Below are 22,008 nucleotides of genomic sequence, written 5' to 3'. Positions count from 1 at the left end.
GTACATACCTGTCAAATCGTATGGATTTTCCTTCTTTGACATTTAGCTCCCCTATCCTCGCCAGCAAAAGATGTTCCGGACAGCGACGACAGCGACAATCTTTATCTAGTAACTAAAATATCTTTTATAATAACTTACCGCTCGAAGTGTTTAGGAAACTTATAAAACGATCGCCCAAAACATCTTCTATCATTATTCCCGCAGAAAATAGCTTCACATTTCCGACCCATAATTTAGAAAAACTTGTTTATTTTTCATCTGTCATCATTTCCTAATTTCAACATGGCGAAGCTGTTTGTCAAAGTTTGACATAAGCGATCGCCCGGGTTCAAAATGATCGTTATTTTGGTTGGGACACTGCTTGAGTGTAAGTGACACGTCGGTTCGTCGGTGGGAGTAATACGAAGGGCAGGGATTGACACGAGTGGTACGATTTTCACGAAGTCCGTCCAGTTATTTGGTTTCGCCGACGACATTGATATCATGGCACGTAACTTTGAGAGGATGGAGGAAGCCTACATCAGACTGAAAAGCGAAGCTAAACGGATTGGACTAGTCATCAACACGTCGAAGACGAAATACATGATAGGAAGAGGCTCAAGAGAGGTCAATGTGAGCCACCCACCACGAGTTTCTAGTGGAGTGGTGACGAAATCGAGGTGACAGAAGAAATTCGTGTACTTGGGCTCACTGGTGACCTCCGATAACGGTACCAGCAGAGAAATTCGTAGACGCATAGTGGCTGGAGGCACTGGCTAGAGCGCTGCACTGGGTCATTACCAAGATTTGAGAGGAGGAAGTTTTTCCGCAGGAGTGGATGGAAGGTGTCGTGTGTCCCATCTACAAAAAGGGCGATAAGCTGGATTGTAGCAACTACCGCGCAATCACATTGCTGAACGCCGCCTACAAGGTACTCTCTCAAATTTTATGCCGTCGACTAGCACCAACTGCAAGGGAGTTCGTGGGGCAGTACCAGGCGGGTTTTATGGGCGAACGCTCCACCACGGACCAGGTGTTCGCCATTCGCCAAGTACTGCAGAAATGCGTAACTTTAAGAGGATGGAGGAAGCCTACATCAGACTGAAGAGGGAAGCCAAGCGGATCGGACTAGTCATCAACACGTTGTAGCCTAGCCGCAGCTCACGGTAGGGAATTTTCCACTGGGATAAGTATGTTGAGACAGGGTCGTTTATGCTGCCAGTCTGTTACACACACAATCATCCACGTTCATTCGAAAGGGAACAAAAAGAGAAAATAGCCAGAAATTACGTAACGCTGGAAAAGGCAAACCAAAGTTCCCAAACACTGAGTGCTCACAAGCCACACTTGTGGCCCCTTCAGAACTGTCCAACCAGGACGAGGCCTGGAACTCCTTTATGAGCACGGAAAACGAAAACAAGGCAGAACTAGGTGTAAATTATTCAACCCCAGGGATCACTATATAAAAACTGGGCCACACACTATACTCATTTAACAAATTTTTAGTACCCTAATTCGATAGGCCTAAATAGTGACGTCACTCTATCTGTTTGTTTGGTACTTGCGGTTTCGTTTTAGATGGATTGTTCGGTGCTCAGTGGCTGGCAGATGTGGTACGGGAACTGGTGGGGTACGGGATGCGATGGTGGATTACGATGGCTGTTGTGCGGTTTCTGCGGTGACCGAATTCACGCCGGAACATGAACCGGTCTGAGATGCTCGGCTTCGATGATGGCGAGCAATGGCGATTTCAAATTGGGTTCTGATCAGCTGGACCAAATTGACGCCGTAACATAAACCGGTCGGCTGGCTGGGTAAACCTCAGTGGAACGTTGGGCTGGATGAGGCTTCTGTACGTTCATGGGGGGATTCCTGATTGGAATTTGGTAACGGATTCCAATCCTTCAGCCTTTCCGACGACGTTCCGAGGGTTCTGTGGAAGATGGAGTTGTCAGATGACGATCCGGACAAGCACTCGCGAAAATCCCAAAAAAGTCCCGTTGGACGGACCTGCCAAAGCAGATTAGCACATTATCACTTATAAGTTTGCCCATCCCGCCAGTACCACACTAGATCCATTACCTTAATTCATCTAACTTAATTCTAATTACCTTTTGTGGCTGCTTAGTGGTGAACTTTACAATGCTGTTCACGCTTATTGTTGTATATTGTATTCTAATATAATGGAAACAATAGAACAATTAAAACAATATAACAAACACTCTTGTTTTTCAACTAACCGTACTACAACGAACTGTGATAATAGTTTTAACGTTTTACTACTATCGTAATTTTAAGTTTTCAACCTACAATGACACCAAATGATTAAACAATTTACACCAAATATATTTTAACAATTAACACTAACTTTAACTTTAAGGATCACGTCGCGCACTTCTAATTCCTTTGATGGACACGGACAGAAAGGACGACATCGGTTTAGGCCAAGCATATAAATTCTAAAATTTGGGAAACGGACACGAACAAGAACGGATTTTTCGGATAACGTCCTCTCTGGGTTACCTTTTTTATCAGCTTTGCGCACTTTCTTGCATACAAGTTAAAGTTCAAACCGCTACAAATAAACAATACGACAATTGGGTGACAGGCATAACAGCATAAACGTTTGAGTTCTTTTGACAAGGACAGGGTCGAACTACTAAACAAGAAAAAACTCACCAAGGATAAACAGGAAAACGAGGAATATTTGTTTGTGGTGGAGCTACAAACTGCATTTTGTGACCAACGGTTACAACGTCGAAGACGAAGTACATGATAGGAAGAGGTTCAAGAGAAGACAATGTGAGCCACCCACCGCGAGTTTGCATCGGTGGTGACGAAATCGAGGTGGTAGAAGAATTTGTGTACTTGGGCTCACTGGTGACTGCCGAAAATGACACCAGCAGAGAAATTCGGAGACGCATAGTGGCTGGAAATCGTACGTTCTTTGGACTCCGCAAGACGCTCCGATCGAATAGAGTTCGCCGCCGTACCAAACTGACAATCTACAAAACGCTAATTAGACCGGTAGTCCTCTACGGACACGAGACCTGGACGATGCTCGTGGAGGACCAACGCGCACTTGGAGTTTTCGAAAGGAAAGTGCTGCGTACCATTTATGGTGGGGTGCAGATGGCGGACGGTACGTGGAGGAGGCGAATGAACCACGAATTGCATCAGCTGTTGGGAGAACCATCCATCGTTCACACCGCGAAAATCGGACGACTGCGATGGGCCGGGCACGTAGCCAGAATGTCGGACAGTAACCCGGTGAAAATGGTTCTGGACAACGATCCGACGGGCACAAGAAGGCGAGATGCGCAGCGGGCAAGGTGGTTCGATCAGGTGGAAGATGACTTGCGGACCCTCCGTAGACTGCGTGGTTGGCGACGTGTAGCCATGGACCGAGCCGAATGGAGAAGACTTTTATATACCGCACAGGCCACTTCGGCCTTAATCTGATTAAATAATAATAATAATAGTGGCTGGAAATCGTACGTACTTTGGACTCCGCAAGACGCTCCGATCGAATAGAGTTCGCCGCCGTACCAAACTGACTATCTACAAAACGCTTATAAGACCGGTAGTTCTCTACGGACACGAGACCTGGACGATGCTCGTGGAGGACCAACGCGCACTCGGAGTTTTCGAAAGGAAAGTGTTGCGTACCATCTATGGTGGGGTGCAGATGGCGGACGGTACGTGGAGGAGGCGAATGAACCACGAGTTGCATCAGCTTTTGGGAGAACCATCCATCGTTCACACCGCGAAAATCGGAAGACTGCGGTGGGCCGGGCACGTATCCAGAATGTCGGACAGTAATCCGGTGAAAATGGTTCTCGACAACGATCAGACGGGAACAAGAAGGCGAGGTGCACAGCGGGCAAGGTGGATCGATCAGGTGGAGGACGACTTGCGAACCCTCCGCAGACTGCGTGGTTGGCGAAGTGCAGCCATGGACCGAGCTGAATGGAGAAGTCTTTTATGTGCAGCACAGGCCACTCCGGCCTTAGTCTGATGATAAATAAATAAAGCTGAAGCCAAACATCAAAAACGAAACACAGATTACACTTTGAAAAGCGCATAATACGAATCCATATAGGTGACAAACACAAAGCACATTGTAAAAAAAAACGCATAATGCGAATCCATATAGGTGAAAATTTGTTGAAAAACTAAGTAAAAAACATATTCATAATCCCACCCTTATTCAACCTCAAGTTGAGATTAAACAAGAGTAGCTGAAGCCGAACGTCAAAGACGAAACACAGAGTACACTGTGAAAAGCGCATAATGCGAATCCATATAGGTGACAAACACAAAGTACATTGTAAAAAAAAATGCATAATGCGAATCCATATAGGTGGAAGTTTGTTGAAAAACTAAGTAAAACACATATTCATAGCCTCGTAAAAGTAAAACACATACCATAACTCACGTTGAGATTGAGCAAGAGTAGTCAAAGCCGAACGTCAAAGACGAGACACAGAGTACACTGTGAAAAACGCATAATGCGAATTCATATAGGTGACGATTTGTTGAAAACTAAGTAAAATACATATTCATAGCCCCACTCTTATTTAACCTCACGTTGAGGTTGAACAAGAGTAGCCGAAGCCAAACGTCAAGGACGAGACACAGAGTACACTGTGAAAAAACGCATAATGCGAATCCATATAGGTAACATACACAAAGCACATTGTAAAAAACGCATAATGCGAATCCATATAGGTGACAATTTGTTGAAAACTAATTAAAACACATGAACCTATTCTTATTTAACCTCACGATGAGGTTGAATAAGAGTAGCCGATTATCTCGGAGAAGTAAAAAGTCAACTACGCCATAGCTCCGGTTAGCGCAGCGATGGCTAAAATACTGTGAAGGGGCCCTGGTGCTTCACAGGCTCCGTTTGCGGTTAGGTTCTTATTAGACCCCCCTAACCATTCATTCGTAGGCACGGTAAGCATAAAGCCGCATCACACCGAAAATTAGGGGTCACCTGTATGGTGGACTTTTACCACTGGAACAGGCAATCCGTAATGTTATTCTTAGCCAGATAACCAGCTGCCGACACCACACGGCTATCTAGGCTGTTCGTGGAGAGATGTTGACATTGACTTTACGTCAACTCTCAATGTGGCCGAACAGCCATTTCATTTGTCTAGGCAATTTTCGGATTGGAAATTGTCTCCACTTCCCTGGGCATAAAAGTATCATCGTGCTAGCCTCATGATATACGAATGCAAAAATGTTAACTTGGCTTAGAAACCTCGCAATTAATAACTGTGGAAGTGCTTAATGAACACTAAGCTGCGAGGCGGCTCTGTCCCAGTGTGGGGATGTAATGCCAATAAGAAGAAGAAATACATTTCAATGTGGAGATTAATGACTTGATGTTAATATTGGGAACCCAATCGATGTTCGATATGCTGGTTAGTGGAGCAGCCTGCCCTGTTAGATTGGATATATATACTGTCAGCATATTTCAATGTTTATGTTTATGTAACTACAAATACAAACAAGACTCATCGCTAGTGAAATGTTTCGCGCCAATTCTAGCACTACCGTTTCTAACGGGAATTAATGTTATTCAAGGCGGCCAAACGCTTCTGGGTCAGATTTTGATGATGAATTGATTGAAAACGATTTGGATCAGGCCACGCATGAAAGGAAATACTATTCGAAATAATATTTTCTCTAGCAAGATGGCACACAGCTACATGTATATTGTACATTCTGCGCCTGCAGGGACAGGGCGACTAATGATTGCACTCGCAGATGTTTTCTCATTTGACGGTATAAATATACAATATTAAAGCAATTCACGATTTTACGGTACAATAAATTCGGTCACATGTTGGCAATTAGATTTAGAATGAAACAAATTGTAAAGGCCAAAACTTTTTTTGAGAAAATAGTCAATTCTCGCGCTTAGTTTGATAGGGACGTAACTGTATTGATCGATTTCTCATAATCGATTTTATATTTTGTTAATAACTCAATTGTTTTAAAAGCTATTGTCGGGCCGCCACCAAACCGGACCGCGCGATTGAGCACTCGCGCTGCGCGGCGAGTCGCGACATTTTGAAATATACTACTAATGAAATATTTCAAATTGTCGCGGCTCGCCGCGCAGCGCGAGTGCTCAATCGCGCGGTCCGGTTTGGTAGCGGCCCGACAATATTTCATTAGTAGTGCGCATCATGCACGCATGGATGTACTATCATGCGCACTAATCAGAAATGAGTTGCGACGTCTGATAACTGCAGATATTTCATTTTATTGAAAACAAGTTTTCGATCTTCTACTATACACGGAATACAACCGTGATTATTGGTTCTGGTGCAATATCCAATCATCCTTTATCGCACCAAACCATTAAATCATCAACAAACTAGTGCAATTCGGTACAATAATAAAAAGAAAACATCGAAGAAGAGAAATCGATCTATACAGTTACTTAGTTCCATAGGGACTAAACGCGAGATTTGCCGTTTACAATAAAAAAAAGTGTCAAAACGCACGCAAACGTATCAATTGTGTTTGACCCATTACACTTTAAGGTAGTAAATGTTTGTTTTAGACAAAATATATTTTAGTTACTAGATAAAGATTGTCGCTTCGATTCCCTTTGTTCTGCTGTCCGGAACATGTTGGGTACCAAGCTGTCAAATCTTTTGGATTTTCTTCTCTGACATTTAGCTCCCCTATCCTCGCCAGCAAAAGATGTTCCGGACAGCGACGACAGCGACAATCTTTATCTGGTAACTAATATATCTTTTTTTAGACTGATTGTAATTAGGAGAAAAAAATTGTAACTAAAGAAAATGCATTGTTGGCGAGAATAACGAAAATGCATCATAAAGGGCCCAAAGGGGGGTCCCGTAGCGTAGTTGGCTACACGTTCGCCTTACAAGCGAATGGTCATGGGTTCGATTCCCAGCCCCTCCACCAAACCCTCGTCAGTCGCCGGATCTGCAGCCCACACGGTGGTGTTTAGGGGACGCGCCTGACCGTCACGGCTGCCTGATGACGACTGACAACTTGTTCCTCTCGGAGGAATTCCTCCAACGTTACCCGGATAAATGGCAACCGAACAATGCCACTATCAATGGATTCACGACATGGACAAACGGACACAATGGACTCACTACGAGATGGACTGGCACCGACGACAATAATGGTAATGGAAATCTAAAAATAGATTCTGTGTGGATTCTGTACATCAGAATACCACAGTAGATCTCGGCACAGTAGCGGTAAAGTAACACAGAGTGCCTAACAAATAAATAAAGAAATTAAAAATAAAAAGGGCCCAAAAAAACCTTTTTTTTTCACAATTTTGTAAAAAAAAAATCAAGACGAGGGTGTCTATTATCCAGCTTTTTACGCGACAGTGCCATAATGGTTTGAATCACCCCTTTTGACACATACTGTGTCCACTATAATTTTCCACTATAATTTGCATAAATGGATCTTAGCAATAGTCATAGATTGCTAAGATCCATTTATGCAAGTTAAAATTTTCAATGAAAACATTGAACTGTCCAAATTTTGTTCAAAATTCGAGCATGTTCCTAAAATGGTTTATATATTTCTATCAATGGATTCTTTGGAAACATATTCTAATTTTAAAAACATTTACTTATTTTAGGTGTCCATAAAAGACGAGCTTGGCATGCTTCTTGGTGTACAATTCTCGATATTTTTTTTTAAATTTCCAAGTAGAATACAATATGCATTGATAACGAGCAAATCATACCATGGGAAGAATAATGGATTGAAACCCTCAGAAAATATGTAAATAGCTCATAACTCATTTCAAGAATCGATTTAAAAACATCACGATTAGGTACTGCAAGTGAATTTAAAACAGTAATTCGGGGAAAACATTATTATTATTTATCTTTATAATCGAGACTTTCGGCCCTTGGCCGGCTCATCTCGTGAACACGGGGAAAATAATTTACTTCACTATAGTCAAGGGTGGTGTCACATGGGGATTTTAATCATGCAGGCAGACCTTATTGGGCATGGTTCGTCATCTGATCTGTGATTCACAGTAACTAGAACATGCCCGCTACGAACAGCCCACTTCCAGATCAATCCGAGGGAGCTTCGTGCTCCCATAGTGGCGTGTTGGGTGTTGCGAAACGATCTAGACCTTTCATTTGTGGATTGCTTGTAGCTGTTGATCACATACCACCTAAAAACCACTAAAATTCAATCATCGCCGCCGAATGTGTTGCATAATGTGTTTAAATGGGTGTTGATACTTTTTAATCCGGAAAATTCCGAATTAGCGAGATCCGAACTAACGAGTCGTCGGACTAGCGAGGTCCGGATAAGCGGGGGGATACTGTATATACGAAATACAAATTTATTCTCTAGAGCATGCACTAATTATTCCAAACATAGTTATTTTGATGTTAGCAAATATGACAGAAACATAGAATCTAATTCATGGCTACCAAGATATCCTTCTTTGAATTAAGTTCACGGTATATGTCAAATTTGATTCACCCCTTGTTGATTTATAGCTAGCGTAAAAACCTGGATAGGCAAATTTTGGATGGTTCATGATAGGGAAGAACATCCCGAAACGGAACATGACAAACAAATGAAGTGTAGACTAATAGGGAAGCAAATTCCCAATTAGAAACACGTTTAGGGGTAGAGTCCTATAGAACCCGCAGTTATTGAACGGTTACTGTATTAGATATTACGAGAAATTATTAGGATATTGAAAATTTTCTTTTTGGCAGAAAGAGCAAAATCCCTCTACTAGGGGGTCCACTATTGGGCATTTTACCCTATACGTCGATGATCATCAGATTATGGCAGTGCAGTGCAACTTAGTATTACATATTCTATTTACTCAGGCTTTGGTCCGATTCGTGAATTAAAATGGATAAAAACTTAAAAGTGACAGTTCAAAAATTTCCAAATAACCCTTACTTTTGACAGATATTGAATCATTTTCGATAGATGTTTTGTTGGTCTTGCTTGGTACAACCAGCCATTCTTATGAGCGGGGGATTTCATAATTTCCGAACTGTCACTTTTAAGCAAGCCTTGGAAAATTTGTTCAAAAACGAACGAATGCTTCGTTTTTAGTATACAGTGAGGTTTTAATTTCGGTGCACCGATTGATGTGCGCTGGACGAGGTACTGCTGGCTGCACGAATCAAGGAAGAGGCAAATACAAAGCATTCGTTTTATACATTGAAAGTGGGGAGTTTTGAACGTGGCATCGTCACAGGTAATCTAAACCACCTGGGACCTTCTTAGTGCTTCCCTTAATGCGGGGTGACTGAAGTGCCTAAAACACTCTAACTATCGATTATTTGCAATAGTTGTCCTATCTCCATATACCAGTACTGTGTCAATTATGCGACTATTTCTCAGCCCCTTAGGCCTAGCCAGGTAAACTAAACCACCTGGGACCTTCTTAGTGCTTCCCTTGATGAGGCCACGGGGTGACTGAAGCATTGACGAATACATAGACGGAGTGGTGGCCATTTTTTCGGGCACCACTATATACCCCTGGGGAGTGACGGGTTACAATTATTACAATCACTCGACCATTGAGAAGCCCCTCAATTCGAATCACGTCAGTTTGACAACAGTTGTCATTTCCATTTTTGTTTACCTCTGATGAAAGAAGTTTTCACTGAGGATTGATAGCAGTATATTTACGGTTGCTTCAAAACTAAAATAAAAAGAGAATACTTAGTTTGGTAACTTTTACTATGCTAGATTGGGATCTTACAATTCAGTGGATTCTCTACTTTGAGCGTCCTGATAGCAACAATGAGCGGGTTTTAGTCCTTCTGAAAACTGAATTATTCAATGCATAAATTGACCTCTATCGGGTTTACTATTAATATTCATAAATTTCTCACATTATTACTTAGAGTATACGGGTTGAGTTGTCGCGACGAATGCCTGCGGCAATGTAATGTTTACCTACATCAAATCAAAGGAAAATATAACTATATGGTCGAATTCAATTTCACACATCAGATTGTGAAGTTGTTTGACCAGTATGCTGCCCATGATCGCATACTTGTAACACTCGCATTTTTGTTTATTTTGTAAAAAGCCTGTGAATCGTTCAGAAAGCTTAATTTACTGCATCGTAACAATAATAAAATAGGCTTTACTATCTTGCTTATTGGTGGTAAGCGTGAAATGATTGAGTTTGTGAAAAGGATTGACAAACGATTTAGAAAATCAACCAAAATGCAAATGTTACATTTATGCGATCATGGGCAGTATGGTGGTAGCGGTATTCAATCCAATAATACTGGAAACCACACACAAAAAAAATCGTTGGTAAAATTAATAAAATGTTGGTAAAGTTAAGAAAATTAGTTAGTGATTTTCAGTAGAAAGTATGAAACTGTAAAATCTATTACAAGTACAAGAATGTCACTTCGGTAAGAACTGTGACAAGAGTTGATTTTTCAAAATAACACTTTCCTCTCAAAACTAAATGTGTATTTTACTTTCGAATTAACAGTATAGCTTTCCAAAAAGACAAGTAATGTGCGCTTTCAATTTTAGTGTAGTATGTCATATTAAAACTTCACGTATTGTAAATTGAATATTCCGTTTTCGTTTTATTTAATATTTTAATTCACGAATACTATTTTTGTAAACATAGTACAAATCATTATACACACAAAACAATTGCTAGCTTAACGTCACTCCGCATTTCCAAGCCCGGTGTTGAATCATCGCCTCGCTCCGTTCGATCTGATCATCAGCTGCTAAATGTCCTGCATTTCGTGGCAACGTTCACAGAAGTCCGCACTGTACTCCATAACCTCTTTCGATGTTTGCCCTCCACCTCCTTGGCAATGTTTTCAATGCCATTCCGACCGATTCGTTGGTTTTGACTTTTGAACTGACTGAAGTCTTGTTTGTTCCAGTAGGTGAAGCCTTGCGTCAGCAGCGATTCTTTCCCGAGAAGCTCCTAATCTCTGAGCGGGTCCGCTTTGTAGATATTACGCTGTTCCTTCTATTGGACCTTGCTTGCTTCCATGCCCAGGTCCGGATTCTTGGGAACCTTGAGTCGTGAACAATTGGTTGCTTCGGAGGAAGGGGAGGTATCGATACTTTGGGTTCGTAGATTCGACCTGCTTGGCAGCTTGCTCTGCGGTTTGCTTTTCACCTTTCTGCAACATATGGTCGAAAACGCAATTGATGCTGAATCGAATGATGTTCAACATGATTTTGTTGTCCACAAAACGCCTTTGTTGAATAACCAATTTAACCACTTGATTAATAACTTGATTTTCGCACGTGTTGACCGCCGTGTTGGCAGCACCCTCGTCTATACCTTCGACGTCAGGAGCAAGAAAGGCTTCAATACCACATGGAAACGATCAATCATTTTGATGCATTCATTAGCGTCCCCCGATGCATTCATTAGCGTCGAGGAGTCAGGAGTCAAAATCATTTCCGATGTTGAAAATATCCGGCAACAGAAAATTCAGCAAAGCCCACAACTCATGCAAATTTTTCTGCGTTCCTTTCAGCCGACCTCAACATCCTCAAAATTTCCGAAAGCCTTGATTTTTCATTCTTGATACGACGATAGGCATTGGAACTACCGAGGAACGAGATGCGGACCGCGACGAAGGGCAAGGAGTTGTAGAAGACGTGCGTTGCAACGGTGGCAGTTTGGGTTGCCTAAAAAGAGCATCCAACAACGAGAGAGCTTTCGTTTGAACTGCGTGCCGTTGACGTGGATTAACTACCGTGCTTTCACGAGGCGGTCTTTTCGGTTTTCCGACAGATGGGCTAGTTGACCATTTCAATGCGATGTGTTTTAGAATGCGCTTAAAGTAGAAAAGAAATAAAATTATTTTCGAGAACAAAAAAAATATCTGATTTACGATTACCTTTTATGATTTGGGTGCCTGTTCTTTGGCCTTCGATTGGATTGCTTCAGATTTTCTTTTTAATGCGAACGTCTTGATTTTGTCAAGTGTTTAACATAGTTTTTTGTGATGACACCGAGGCAGATGTTGCAGGTGGTAATTCTGGTTCAGATTCAACAATTGGTTGATTGGCATCTTGAGGGTTCAGAACGTTATAATCTTCAGATATTCGAAGAATTTCACTTCCTGTTTCGATTTTTTTCTGTATTTGCAATGCCTCGTCGTCCTGAGTTTCCTGAGTTTTCCATCCCACAGATTTTGATGTAAATTGACGTCGTTGTCATCGGACTCTTCTACATGTACCCAGCGCCAGCCATGGGAGTCAACTACCTTAAGCTTGTCCGGTGGATCGATTAAAACTGTTTCTGTCTAGAACGACCGTAGGTTCATTTCGGTGCTTTCACAATTTCCTAATTCCACTCCAACTCATCTGATTGCTGCGTGCTCAACTCGGTAGTTTTTTCAGTACAAGCTACTTCATCAAAATGTCCAACATTCTCACTTTGTTTTGGGCTCGAGGAATTTGGTTCTCGGAAAGTTCTCGGTCAGCTTCATGCAATTCTTGAATTACGCTAGTCACGTTTTTCACTTGGTGAACAGGAGTGCAAACATCGGGTCCGAGTTTGGCAGTAAATTGTCATCCGCAGTGTCCATGACGGTAGGTGTGGCGTCAACTGGGGTAAAGTTTTGTGACTCAACTACAATGACCGGAACTGCATCTTCGAAGTCAGTTTGATCTGAACAATTTTGCATTTCGATTTTGCAGATTGGAGTTGTGTTGTTGTTTTTCCATATTTTATCATTAGGATCACCGATACTGGTACCAATCGCAGTAGTCGATACGCTTTTATTTGCTTCATGATACGTTGTCTCATCCAAAGGCTCTGAAATGGAAGTAGGTATTATATTTTTCATTGTCCATAGGTCCATATTATTTAAAAACAGTAATATAAAAGATAACCCAAAGGTGGCGGCAGCACTACGAAGGGCATCTGAATGGCGATGTGGCAGAAAATAAGTATGGAGACGAACCTGAGAGCACGCCCGCAGTTAATACTAGTTAACGCCTGTTAACGCTAAACTACTCAACGCTTGTCATTGGGGTTGTTTAGAGCTGATCATCTCCTTGAACTGTGACAGGATCTTGTTTTTGCGCTTCTGACGTTCTTCCTTGCTGAACATGACCAGCGCTCGTTTTTCGTCCGCAGAATAGATTTGATTTTCCTTACGAATACGGACCGCCTCCATATGACGATGTCTGAAAAAAGAAAAATTATGTTATTCATTATATTTTAAATGAACACATCCATATAAAGAAGAAAATCATGGCAAAAGTAAAAGATAGCCGAAGCGAGAATAGAAGAACAAAAAATAAAAAAACTAAAAAAACGAAAAGCTTAATGGAAAAGCAGCGCATTAATGAAAGTACATATACGAAAATTAGTAAAACGACAGAGTGATTAAAAAAAAGTGATAAAACTTACCTGCTACCACTCATCACGTATCCAAAGTCCTCAAAGTTGACAATCTCATCCGATGTAAGCCCGATTTCACCACGCCGCGGAATTCGCTTGTCCTCGGTCACATAGGTGGCCATCGCGGCACCCTCACCCTCAATCTCGTCCGATGTAAGCCCGATTTCACCACACCGCGGAATTCGCTTGTCCTCGGTCACATAGGCGGCCATCGCGGCACCTTCACCAGGCAGCAGTGCCCGACCAAAGTCCTGGCTTAGATTACGGCTGGTTTTGGTCGGTCCCACGACGCCATCGCCCAGTTCCTCGTCCGCGCCACCACTACCCATGGAAGTTCCGGCTGTGGCTTCCGCTTTGCTACCCGACTTTTCGACCCACTCCTCTTCCTCCTCGTTGTTGTCCGATGATGACGAATCCGCGGATGATGAGGAAGATACCTTCTTTTTCTTCTTAATATGCTTATTCTTTTTGCGGTTCTTCTTATTGGATTTCATGAATGGCAATGGCTGGAAAAAAAGGTGAAAGGTTCGAAAGTTGTTCCAATTTTGAAGCCGGACAAAAATCCAGCGAAGGCTTTTAGTTATCGCCCAATCAGTTTGCTTTCTTCAATAAGCAAACTGTTTGAAAAGATTTTTTTAAATAGAATGATGGTTCATATTAATGACAATTCTATTTTTGCTGATGAGCCATGGGCATTCAACCACTCATCAGTTATTAAGAGTTACGAACTTAATTCGGCTCAACAAATCTGAAGGATATTCGACTGGAGTTGCTTATAGAGAAAGCATTTGACAGTGTTTGGCATGAAGGTTTGATTGTTAAATTGATGAATTTTAATTTTCCTCTGTACATTATTAAACTGATCCAAAATTATTTATCAGATCGCTCACTGCACTGAATTCTATCTGATAGATTACCGGTTAGAGCTGGTGTTCCCCAAGGCAGCATACTGGGGCCCATATTGTATAACATTTTTACTTCTGACTTACCTGATTTACCACCAGGGTGTCAAAAATCTTTGTTTGCAGATGACACTGGTCTCTCAGCCAAAGGGCGAAGCCTTCGTGTCATTTGTAGTAGATTGCAAAAAAGTTTGGATATTTTCTCCACTTACTTGCAAAAATGGAAAATTTCCCCGAATGCTTCCAAAACTCCCACATAAGCCGAGAGCTTCTTGTTTGAAACCTTCTAGCAGACATATTGTCACTATGAATGGGGTTCCAATTAATTGGTCTAGATGCTAAATATTTAGGACTTCTGCTAGATCAAAAATTAACTTTTAAAAATCACATTGAAGGCCTCCAAGCCAAATGTAACAAATATATTAAGTGTCAGACACTTATAAACAGAAAATCAAAACTTTGTCTTAAGAACAAATTTTTGATTTACAAACAAATTTTTAGACCAGCCATGTTGGATGCTGTGCCAATATGGACTAGTTGCTGCAATACCAGAAAGAAGGCACTTCAGAGGATTCAAAATAAAATTTTGAAAATGATTCTGAAGTTGCCTCCGTGGTATAATACCAATGGACTTCATAGAATTTCTAATATTGAGACATTGCAACAAATGTCCAACAAAATAATTTCGAATTTTAGACAAAAATTGTTGCAATCTTCTATTGCAACGATTAGCTCCTTGTACCCTTAGTATAAATTAGGTTAAGTTTAGTTTAGGTTGAAAACATTGTAATTCCTACATGGTTTAATTCAACCAGAGACAATATCCTAACTGCCAGAGGCAATTGAAATGTATTAATAATAACTAAAAGCGTAATATAGCAAATAAGGATGATAGTGTTAAGAAAACACGGAACACCTAGTCTAAGAGATAAATGCATGTATTAGATAATTAGCAAATAAAATTGGTTAAAAAAACGGATACTTGCAGCTTTTTCACTCTAGCTGATGTCAGATAGACAACAGTTCCCAGGCTACAATAACAGCTATGCACGCAACCCTTACCTGGCGAATTCCATTCGGAATCCCAACAGGATTCTACTAGGAATATCAAACAAACGGATACTACTTAAAATCTCAAAGCGATAGCATACGAGTCTCAATAGGATTTCAATCGGTATACCAAAAATACTCCATTCGAAATCCCAAAAGGATTCCATTCGCAATCTTAGAAAGAATCCATTCGAAATTTCAAAAGGATTTCGTTTGGAATCTCAAAAGAATTCCATTCCGGCTCCCAAAAGAATTCCATTTGGAATTTAAAAGGATTCCATTCAGATAAAGGATTCATTTTGAAATCCCAAAAAGATTCCATACGGAATCTCATAAAGATTCCATTCGGTATCTCAAGATGATTTCAATCCTAATCTTAGACGGATTTCGTTCGGAATCTAAAAAAAAATCATTCGGAAATCAAAAGACTGGTTCATTTGGAATCCTAATAGAATTCCATTTGGAATCCAGTTATTAGCAGGCCTAACTGGTTTGCGACCTCTTGGCAAACCGGAAGATTGGCCATTTGTCTCATAACAATCTGTCGTTCCCGTTCCTTCTTTTCCGACTCGACATCTTGTTCATCTACGATAGACATATAAATTTCCTCCAACAGTTGCCCTCCAGCATACATACCTTCGTCGCAACCACCGACTTTAACTTAAATTTCGGTCGCTGTTCCGTAATGTTCGCATCATCACCTTCCAAGATAGCAATCAGATTGTGGTCTTCCAGTTCTTTAGTAGCATGCGTCGCCGCCGGAATATCGCTACCTAGGATCAAGTCTATAGGAATCTCAATCGATCCACTAGACTAGAATTGAAGACCCGGGAATCTGATGCAATTGTAAAGTAGAAACATCACCATTCGGAATCTCAAAAGGATTTCATTCAGATAAAGGATTCCTTTGGAATCCCAAAAAGAATTCCATTCGAAATCCCAAGTTCAAGTATTTCTTACCTGCTGTTTGTGACTGCATACGTAGAATATTATATGTCGATACGTTGAGAACCGCTGGTGGTGCATTCATGGAAGGCCACTAACACGCTGGCTGTTTGCGGTGGAATCGGACCTTTCGGAATCGGACATTCGGGAAAACTGGAGAAACATCGCTCAAGACCGACGGTTATGGAGCCAGGCATAGCAGCATCGGTGATGTGGCCAACCAAGTGTCCATGTACTCATATAATCGGAAAAGGATTCCAGTTCGATTCCGGTCACTAGTCGTGGTAATTGTCCTTGTTGCTGTATGGCACTTTGGGTTTCTTCAATCACGCTTTGCAGGCTAGAATAGGTAAATACAAATCAATAAGGGAAGATCCATTAATTACGTAACACAAAAATTGGACTTTTTCAACCCCCCCTCCCCCCTATGTCACACTTTTTGTATGAAGCTTCTGAAAATTATGTATGAATCGTCACACTTCACTCAACCCCCACCCTCTCCCCCCTCTAAGTGTTACGTAATTTGTGGACGTTCCCTAAACGGTGGTCACATCTGACATCATGATATATTATTTCAAAAACCAAAAAAGAAAAGCACAACTACACAAAGCTACAGATATTTCCCTACATTAATCCCATTCCAAACAGAAGCTTTATATGCAACTACATAGTTTATTTGTGGACGCAGTAGCGCCCGTGGCAGGTGTTTTTTTTTTCATAATAAACGGTTCATTCATGCATTAAAAAAAACAAAATTTTTAACGTCTGTTTTCTGTGATTTTTTTTAATCAAATGCTGTGTCTGGTTGTCTAAGGTTGTCACTGGTTTTGTTTTCTGCATCTGATAGTAAAAAAGAATTGAGGTGTCCAATATTTTATTTTTTGTGCGTGCTGCGTCTGGTTGGTTAGCTAGTCACCGGACAGACGAACAGGGCTATTATATAGTACAAGGCTATTATATATAGTATATGTACATTTTCTTCTGCATTGGCATTACATCCCCCACTATGGGACATTGCCGCCTAGCAGGTTAGTGTTCATTAAGCACTTCCACAGTTATTGACTGTGAGGTTTCTAAGCCAAGTCACCATTTCACCATGAGGCTAACACGATGATACTTTTATGCCCTGGGAAGTCGAGACAATTTCCATATAAAATATCGCCTAGACCGACATCGGGAATCGAACCCAGTCACCATCAGCATAGTCTTGCTTTGTAGCCGCGCATCTAAAATGTTATGCAATGTTGGCGATATCAAATATGTTATTAAAACTCAACTGTTATCTCTTCCGTTTAATACAATAAATGAAAATTCAACATAATGGTTGAATCGCCATTTTAGAAGGCCGATTCCAAAATGCAATCTGTCGGGAATTCCTGTTGAGGGCCTTTTACAAATTACGTAACGCTGAAGGGGGAGGGGGTCAAGCCGAGCGCTACGATCCATACAAAAAAATAATAAACCCACCATTCAAAAAGTGTTACGAGGGGAAGGGTGCGTTACGTAATTTTAGAAAGACCCTTGGGTTTATTTGTACGCGCTGTGAAAATCAAAAACATATCTGATCAGACTCACCATTGGCTGCAGGTGCCAGAAAAATCCACGGTATATTCTTCGTCCCACTCCAAAAATCGCAAAACATCGGTTTCGGGAAAACATGCTCGTCCTGTTAGACCGTTTCTTCGACTGGATTCCGCTTCATCTCTTCCATCTAGAAAGGCCGGGAATCATCAAGTCGTTTTCTGTAGATTCCAATTAATGATCCAGGCCACACTTCAAATCTAGGATGTTTTCCTAAATAGTTAGGATTGTGGTCAGCATTCCCAGATGAAATTGGAATTTGGACAAACTGCTTTTGCACAACTTCGAGCGGCTGCTGATCCATTTATTTCAAGATGTCATGTTCCTTCCTCATGCAAACCAACAATGTTCGGTTTAGCACGAGATGTTCCGTGATTGCGTCCTCCTTTAATTGGGATAATGTCATAGGCAGAAGCTTATTAGCCACAAAATGTGCTGACTCGTACGGTCCTCTCGCACAGGCCAGTGGAACTTTGATACCGTTTTCAAACATTTTACAACATTTTTGTTTCCAGCGCCAGTTCAAATATCAGATATTCCTTGTTGCCACCACCTGGCATCAGCTCCAATTTCAAAGTATTCCATATATCGTCCAAGTGTTTTTCATATCCGGTATGTCAAACGCTCCGCAATATTTTTTTCTGCAAATATGGACCATTTTATAATAGGTATATCAACATATTATGATTAGCTCAAAAGTAGGTAGATATTGAAAAAACATAGAATATGATTCCAAGTTTTACAGCTTAAGAAAACTTTTCTCTGTATCTGTATCTCTGTCAAACGCAATGCAGCGGAACGGCGACCAAAACGGCAAGATTTGACAGTCAGCCCATATATTTTCTGTCAAATTTGCCGTTTCCGTCACCGTTCCGCTGGCATTGCGTTTGAGGCTTATAACTCAGGCTTATAAGGGTGCACTACATACTTACCAGCACCAGCAATCGTAACGAATCCATCTTGGCCACCAGCAACTTTTTGTATTTGGCACGTTCATCCTTCGCTTGGCTCGGACAAGGAATGTTCAAAAACTGGTAGCTGGAAAGTTTGACGGCCGAACCACGCCGGAAGTGTTTAATAGAGGCAAGTGTCAACACCCTCCAGAATAGCTGGAATTACCTAATGGTTTTTCAACCGGTCACAGTCGTTGCAGTAGTATGTGTTGTCTGTGTCTCGGACAACAAGTCGGATGAAAGATTTTTATGAACCATAGAAAGCAACTGAGTAGCTTTCATACGAATAACGGGGTCTTCGTGGTTTAACGCAGGGCACAGTTCTTCTCTTCATCAAACACTGAGATGTCTGGTTTTTTGCCAGTATAAGCTCTGTACGAATATACAAAATATGGGAGCTCGACTAAAACAATAACAAATAGATAGATTAGGGTCTGTTCAAATATTACGTAACCAGTACGAGGTGGGGGTTCTTTAATTTTTGTTACGATTTCTCGCTTAACTTTTCAAAAGGACCTAAGTAACAATTTTTCCATGAATTAATTTGAGTACTGCAATTAAAAGCTTTCATGTTTTTCTGTTGATTGCACTATTCAAATTAATTCATGAAAAAATGTTACTTAGGTCCTTTTGAAAAGTTAAGCGAGATTTGTTACGCAAAATGTAGGGGGTGGTGGTCCTTTAAGATTTTGTTACGCGTAGCAAATTAATTGCAGAGAAAAAAGATTAAAATTTTTAAAAAATATTCATACAATATACAATACATAATAATTTATTGTACCGTGTTTCAAATGTTACCAAAACAATACTTTTTTCATTAAACTGTTTTTGTTACGCGTTGCGCATAGGGGTGGGGGTAGTTCTGAAATTTGTTACAGATTGTTACGAGGGGGTGGGGGTTCTTAAAAACATCGTTTTTCGCGTTACGTAATATTTGAACAGACACTAAGTAAGCTAAGTAAGTAAATACTATAGGAGTATCGAAGGAAAAATCAATAAGGTACCAGTCAAAACGATTAATGCAAGAGATGGCGTTTTTCCAGTGGTAGTAAAATCGAAATTTCAACACTATAAAACTACTAATCAGTGCAAACTAAGTGCAGGAGATAATCTTTTCACCTCATACTTCATTCCTTATCTCTACTTTCTTCTAAAACACCTTCATTTTCCATAAATTTGCGAAATACCTGATTTTCCCATACATTTTATCGATTTCCAACTACCATTCTTCCATGAGCTCATGGTGAAAATTATGAAAATCTCAGAACATAGAGTTGCAGGCTTAACAACACAGACAGAAACGCCGGTATCGCCACTCAGTGACGAGTATCGTAAACATGGTGCACGGAAGGTTGTTGTCTACACTTTTTACGGCTGCTGCACCCTGGAAGTAAATGTCATCGAAGTAAACAGTCGGTCCCTTATTGCCTTACCATTTTCTGTTTTACCGCGAGGTGGCACTGAAACGCAGATTGTTTTCTTGCTCCTAATAGTTCAATTACTACAGTTTGTCTTTCATTTCTTTCTATCGGCACCGATTTGGGATTGTTCCACGTTCGTTGTACCAATCACGACGTGAAGTCACGACAGACTGTTTCTCCAGCAAATGGTTCGGTATCTCCTGGCTGGCTTCCATTAGAATCGAATTGCACGTATTGATAATTTTCAGGGATTCGCCTCGAGAATAACCTTTTCACTGGAAATTAACTATTGTTAGTATCTCCGTGCTGTTTGTTCGGTAAACGGCTTCGCATCTTCTACATGCGTTCGCTATCGATTCACAGCTTCTCGCAGCTGCACTAGTGGCAGAGTCAAACGTTTTTCCAGGGATGCTGTTTTTGTCAACCTATGGAAGAGAAAAACGTGAGTTAAAACATTAGAACATTTTCGCGACTAACAATACATATGAGACTCCGATTTTAAAAATCCCGTATGAAATTTAGAACGAATTGTAATTAAAAACTAAACGAGAAAAATGGAATCAGCGGAAAAAGTCAATGTTTACGTTTGAGACTTTCGCCGTTATGAAACAACAATGTCGTATCTTTCCATGACGTTGAACTTAAATTTCCTTACTGCTTGCTTAATATTAGGTGCTCTCAGATACATATTCAATCACAGAGTACTTACGTGTCAGGATCGTTCGGAAATCCGTAAAATGAAACCGTATCTCCGGTTCGGCTTCCGCAGCCGTGCACCACACATTTTTTGCCCATTTTTCATTTTTCGATGACGATGATAAGAGCGAACGGCGAACCAGGTTCCGGTCAACTAAATCCTTTCCGTTTTTATTAATGGAAGCGGCTCTCATTTACTTCATTCTGCACAAAGAAACATTATTTTCTATACGAAACGACGACGCAAGGTGAGGGAGAAAAACAAACAGACAAACTGTCAAAACACTCAAAACGCCGAGAGGGGTAAGTCAGCGCTCGTAAAATATTTATGTAATGTAATTCGTCACCCACGAGGGGTATTTTCTTTAAAATGAAGAAGAAGACATGGTGCCCGATTTTCTGATGGCTTTGTACCGGACATTTCGGTCTATGTATTCGTCAATGACTGAAGTGCCTAAAACACTCTAACTATTGAATATTTGCAATAGTTGTCCTATCTCCATATACCAGTACTGTGTCAATTATGCGACTATTTCTCAGCCCCTTAGGCCTAGCCAGGTAAACTAAACCACCTGGGACCTTCTTAGTGCTTCCCTTGATGAGGCCACGGGGTGACTGAAGTGCCTAAAACACTCTAACTATTGATTATTTGCAATAGTTGTCCTATCTCCATATATCACTATTATGTCAATTATGCGACTATTTCTCAGCCCCTTAGGCCTACCCAGGTACACTAAACCACCTGGGACCTTCTTAGTACTTCCCTTGGTGAGGTCACGGGGTGACTGAAGTGCCTAAAACATACTCTAACTGTTGAATATTTGCAATAGTTGCCCTATCTCCATATACCAGCACTGTGTCAATTATGCGACTATTTCTCAGCCCCTTAGGCCTACCCAGGTAAACTAAACCACCTGGGACCTTCTTGGTACTTCCCTTGATGAGGCCACGGGGTGACTGAAGTGCCTAAAACACTCTAACTATTGAATATTTGCAATAGTTGTCCTATCTCCATATACCAGTACTGTGTCAATTATGCGACTATTTCTCAG

General features: G+C 41.0%; 2 protein-coding genes across 2 annotated transcripts in view; both read right to left on the bottom strand.

Moving 5' to 3' along the window:
• Window positions 1-22,008, bottom strand: part of LOC134224736 (monoacylglycerol/Diacylglycerol O-acyltransferase) — a 61,486-nt gene that overhangs the window by 37,277 nt on the left and 2,201 nt on the right. The window lies entirely within an intron of this gene.
• On the bottom strand, window positions 12,836-21,201 carry LOC134224738 (NKAP family protein CG6066-like). The gene is made up of 8 exons (XM_062704268.1): window positions 20,970-21,201; window positions 20,273-20,685; window positions 18,819-19,242; window positions 17,881-18,527; window positions 16,321-16,645; window positions 15,997-16,173; window positions 13,418-13,914; window positions 12,836-13,191 (listed from the first exon to the last, which is right to left on the bottom strand). The coding sequence occupies exons 5-8, from the start codon at window positions 16,384-16,386 to the stop codon at window positions 13,029-13,031; spliced, it is 903 nt and encodes a 300-aa protein (XP_062560252.1). The 5' UTR covers window positions 16,387-16,645; window positions 17,881-18,527; window positions 18,819-19,242; window positions 20,273-20,685; window positions 20,970-21,201; the 3' UTR covers window positions 12,836-13,028.

The sequence above is a fragment of the Armigeres subalbatus genome, chromosome 3 (assembly GCF_024139115.2).
Source record: "Armigeres subalbatus isolate Guangzhou_Male chromosome 3, GZ_Asu_2, whole genome shotgun sequence".
NCBI lineage: Eukaryota > Metazoa > Arthropoda > Insecta > Diptera > Culicidae > Armigeres > Armigeres subalbatus.
This window is presented reverse-complemented; position numbering and strand designations above follow the sequence as displayed.

Excerpts from the sequence above, each read along its gene's own strand:
- LOC134224738 (XM_062704268.1), bottom strand. The coding sequence starts at position 16,386 with ATGCACCACCAGCGGTTCTCAACGTATCGACATATAATATTCTACGTA. Across the intron at positions 16,174-16,320 it reads TATGCAGTCACAAACAGCAG|TCTAGTGGATCGATTGAGAT; the intron begins GTAAGAAATACT and ends CTTCAATTCTAG. Across the intron at positions 13,192-13,417 it reads TACGTGATGAGTGGTAGCAG|ACATCGTCATATGGAGGCGG; the intron begins GTAAGTTTTATC and ends TTCTTTTTTCAG.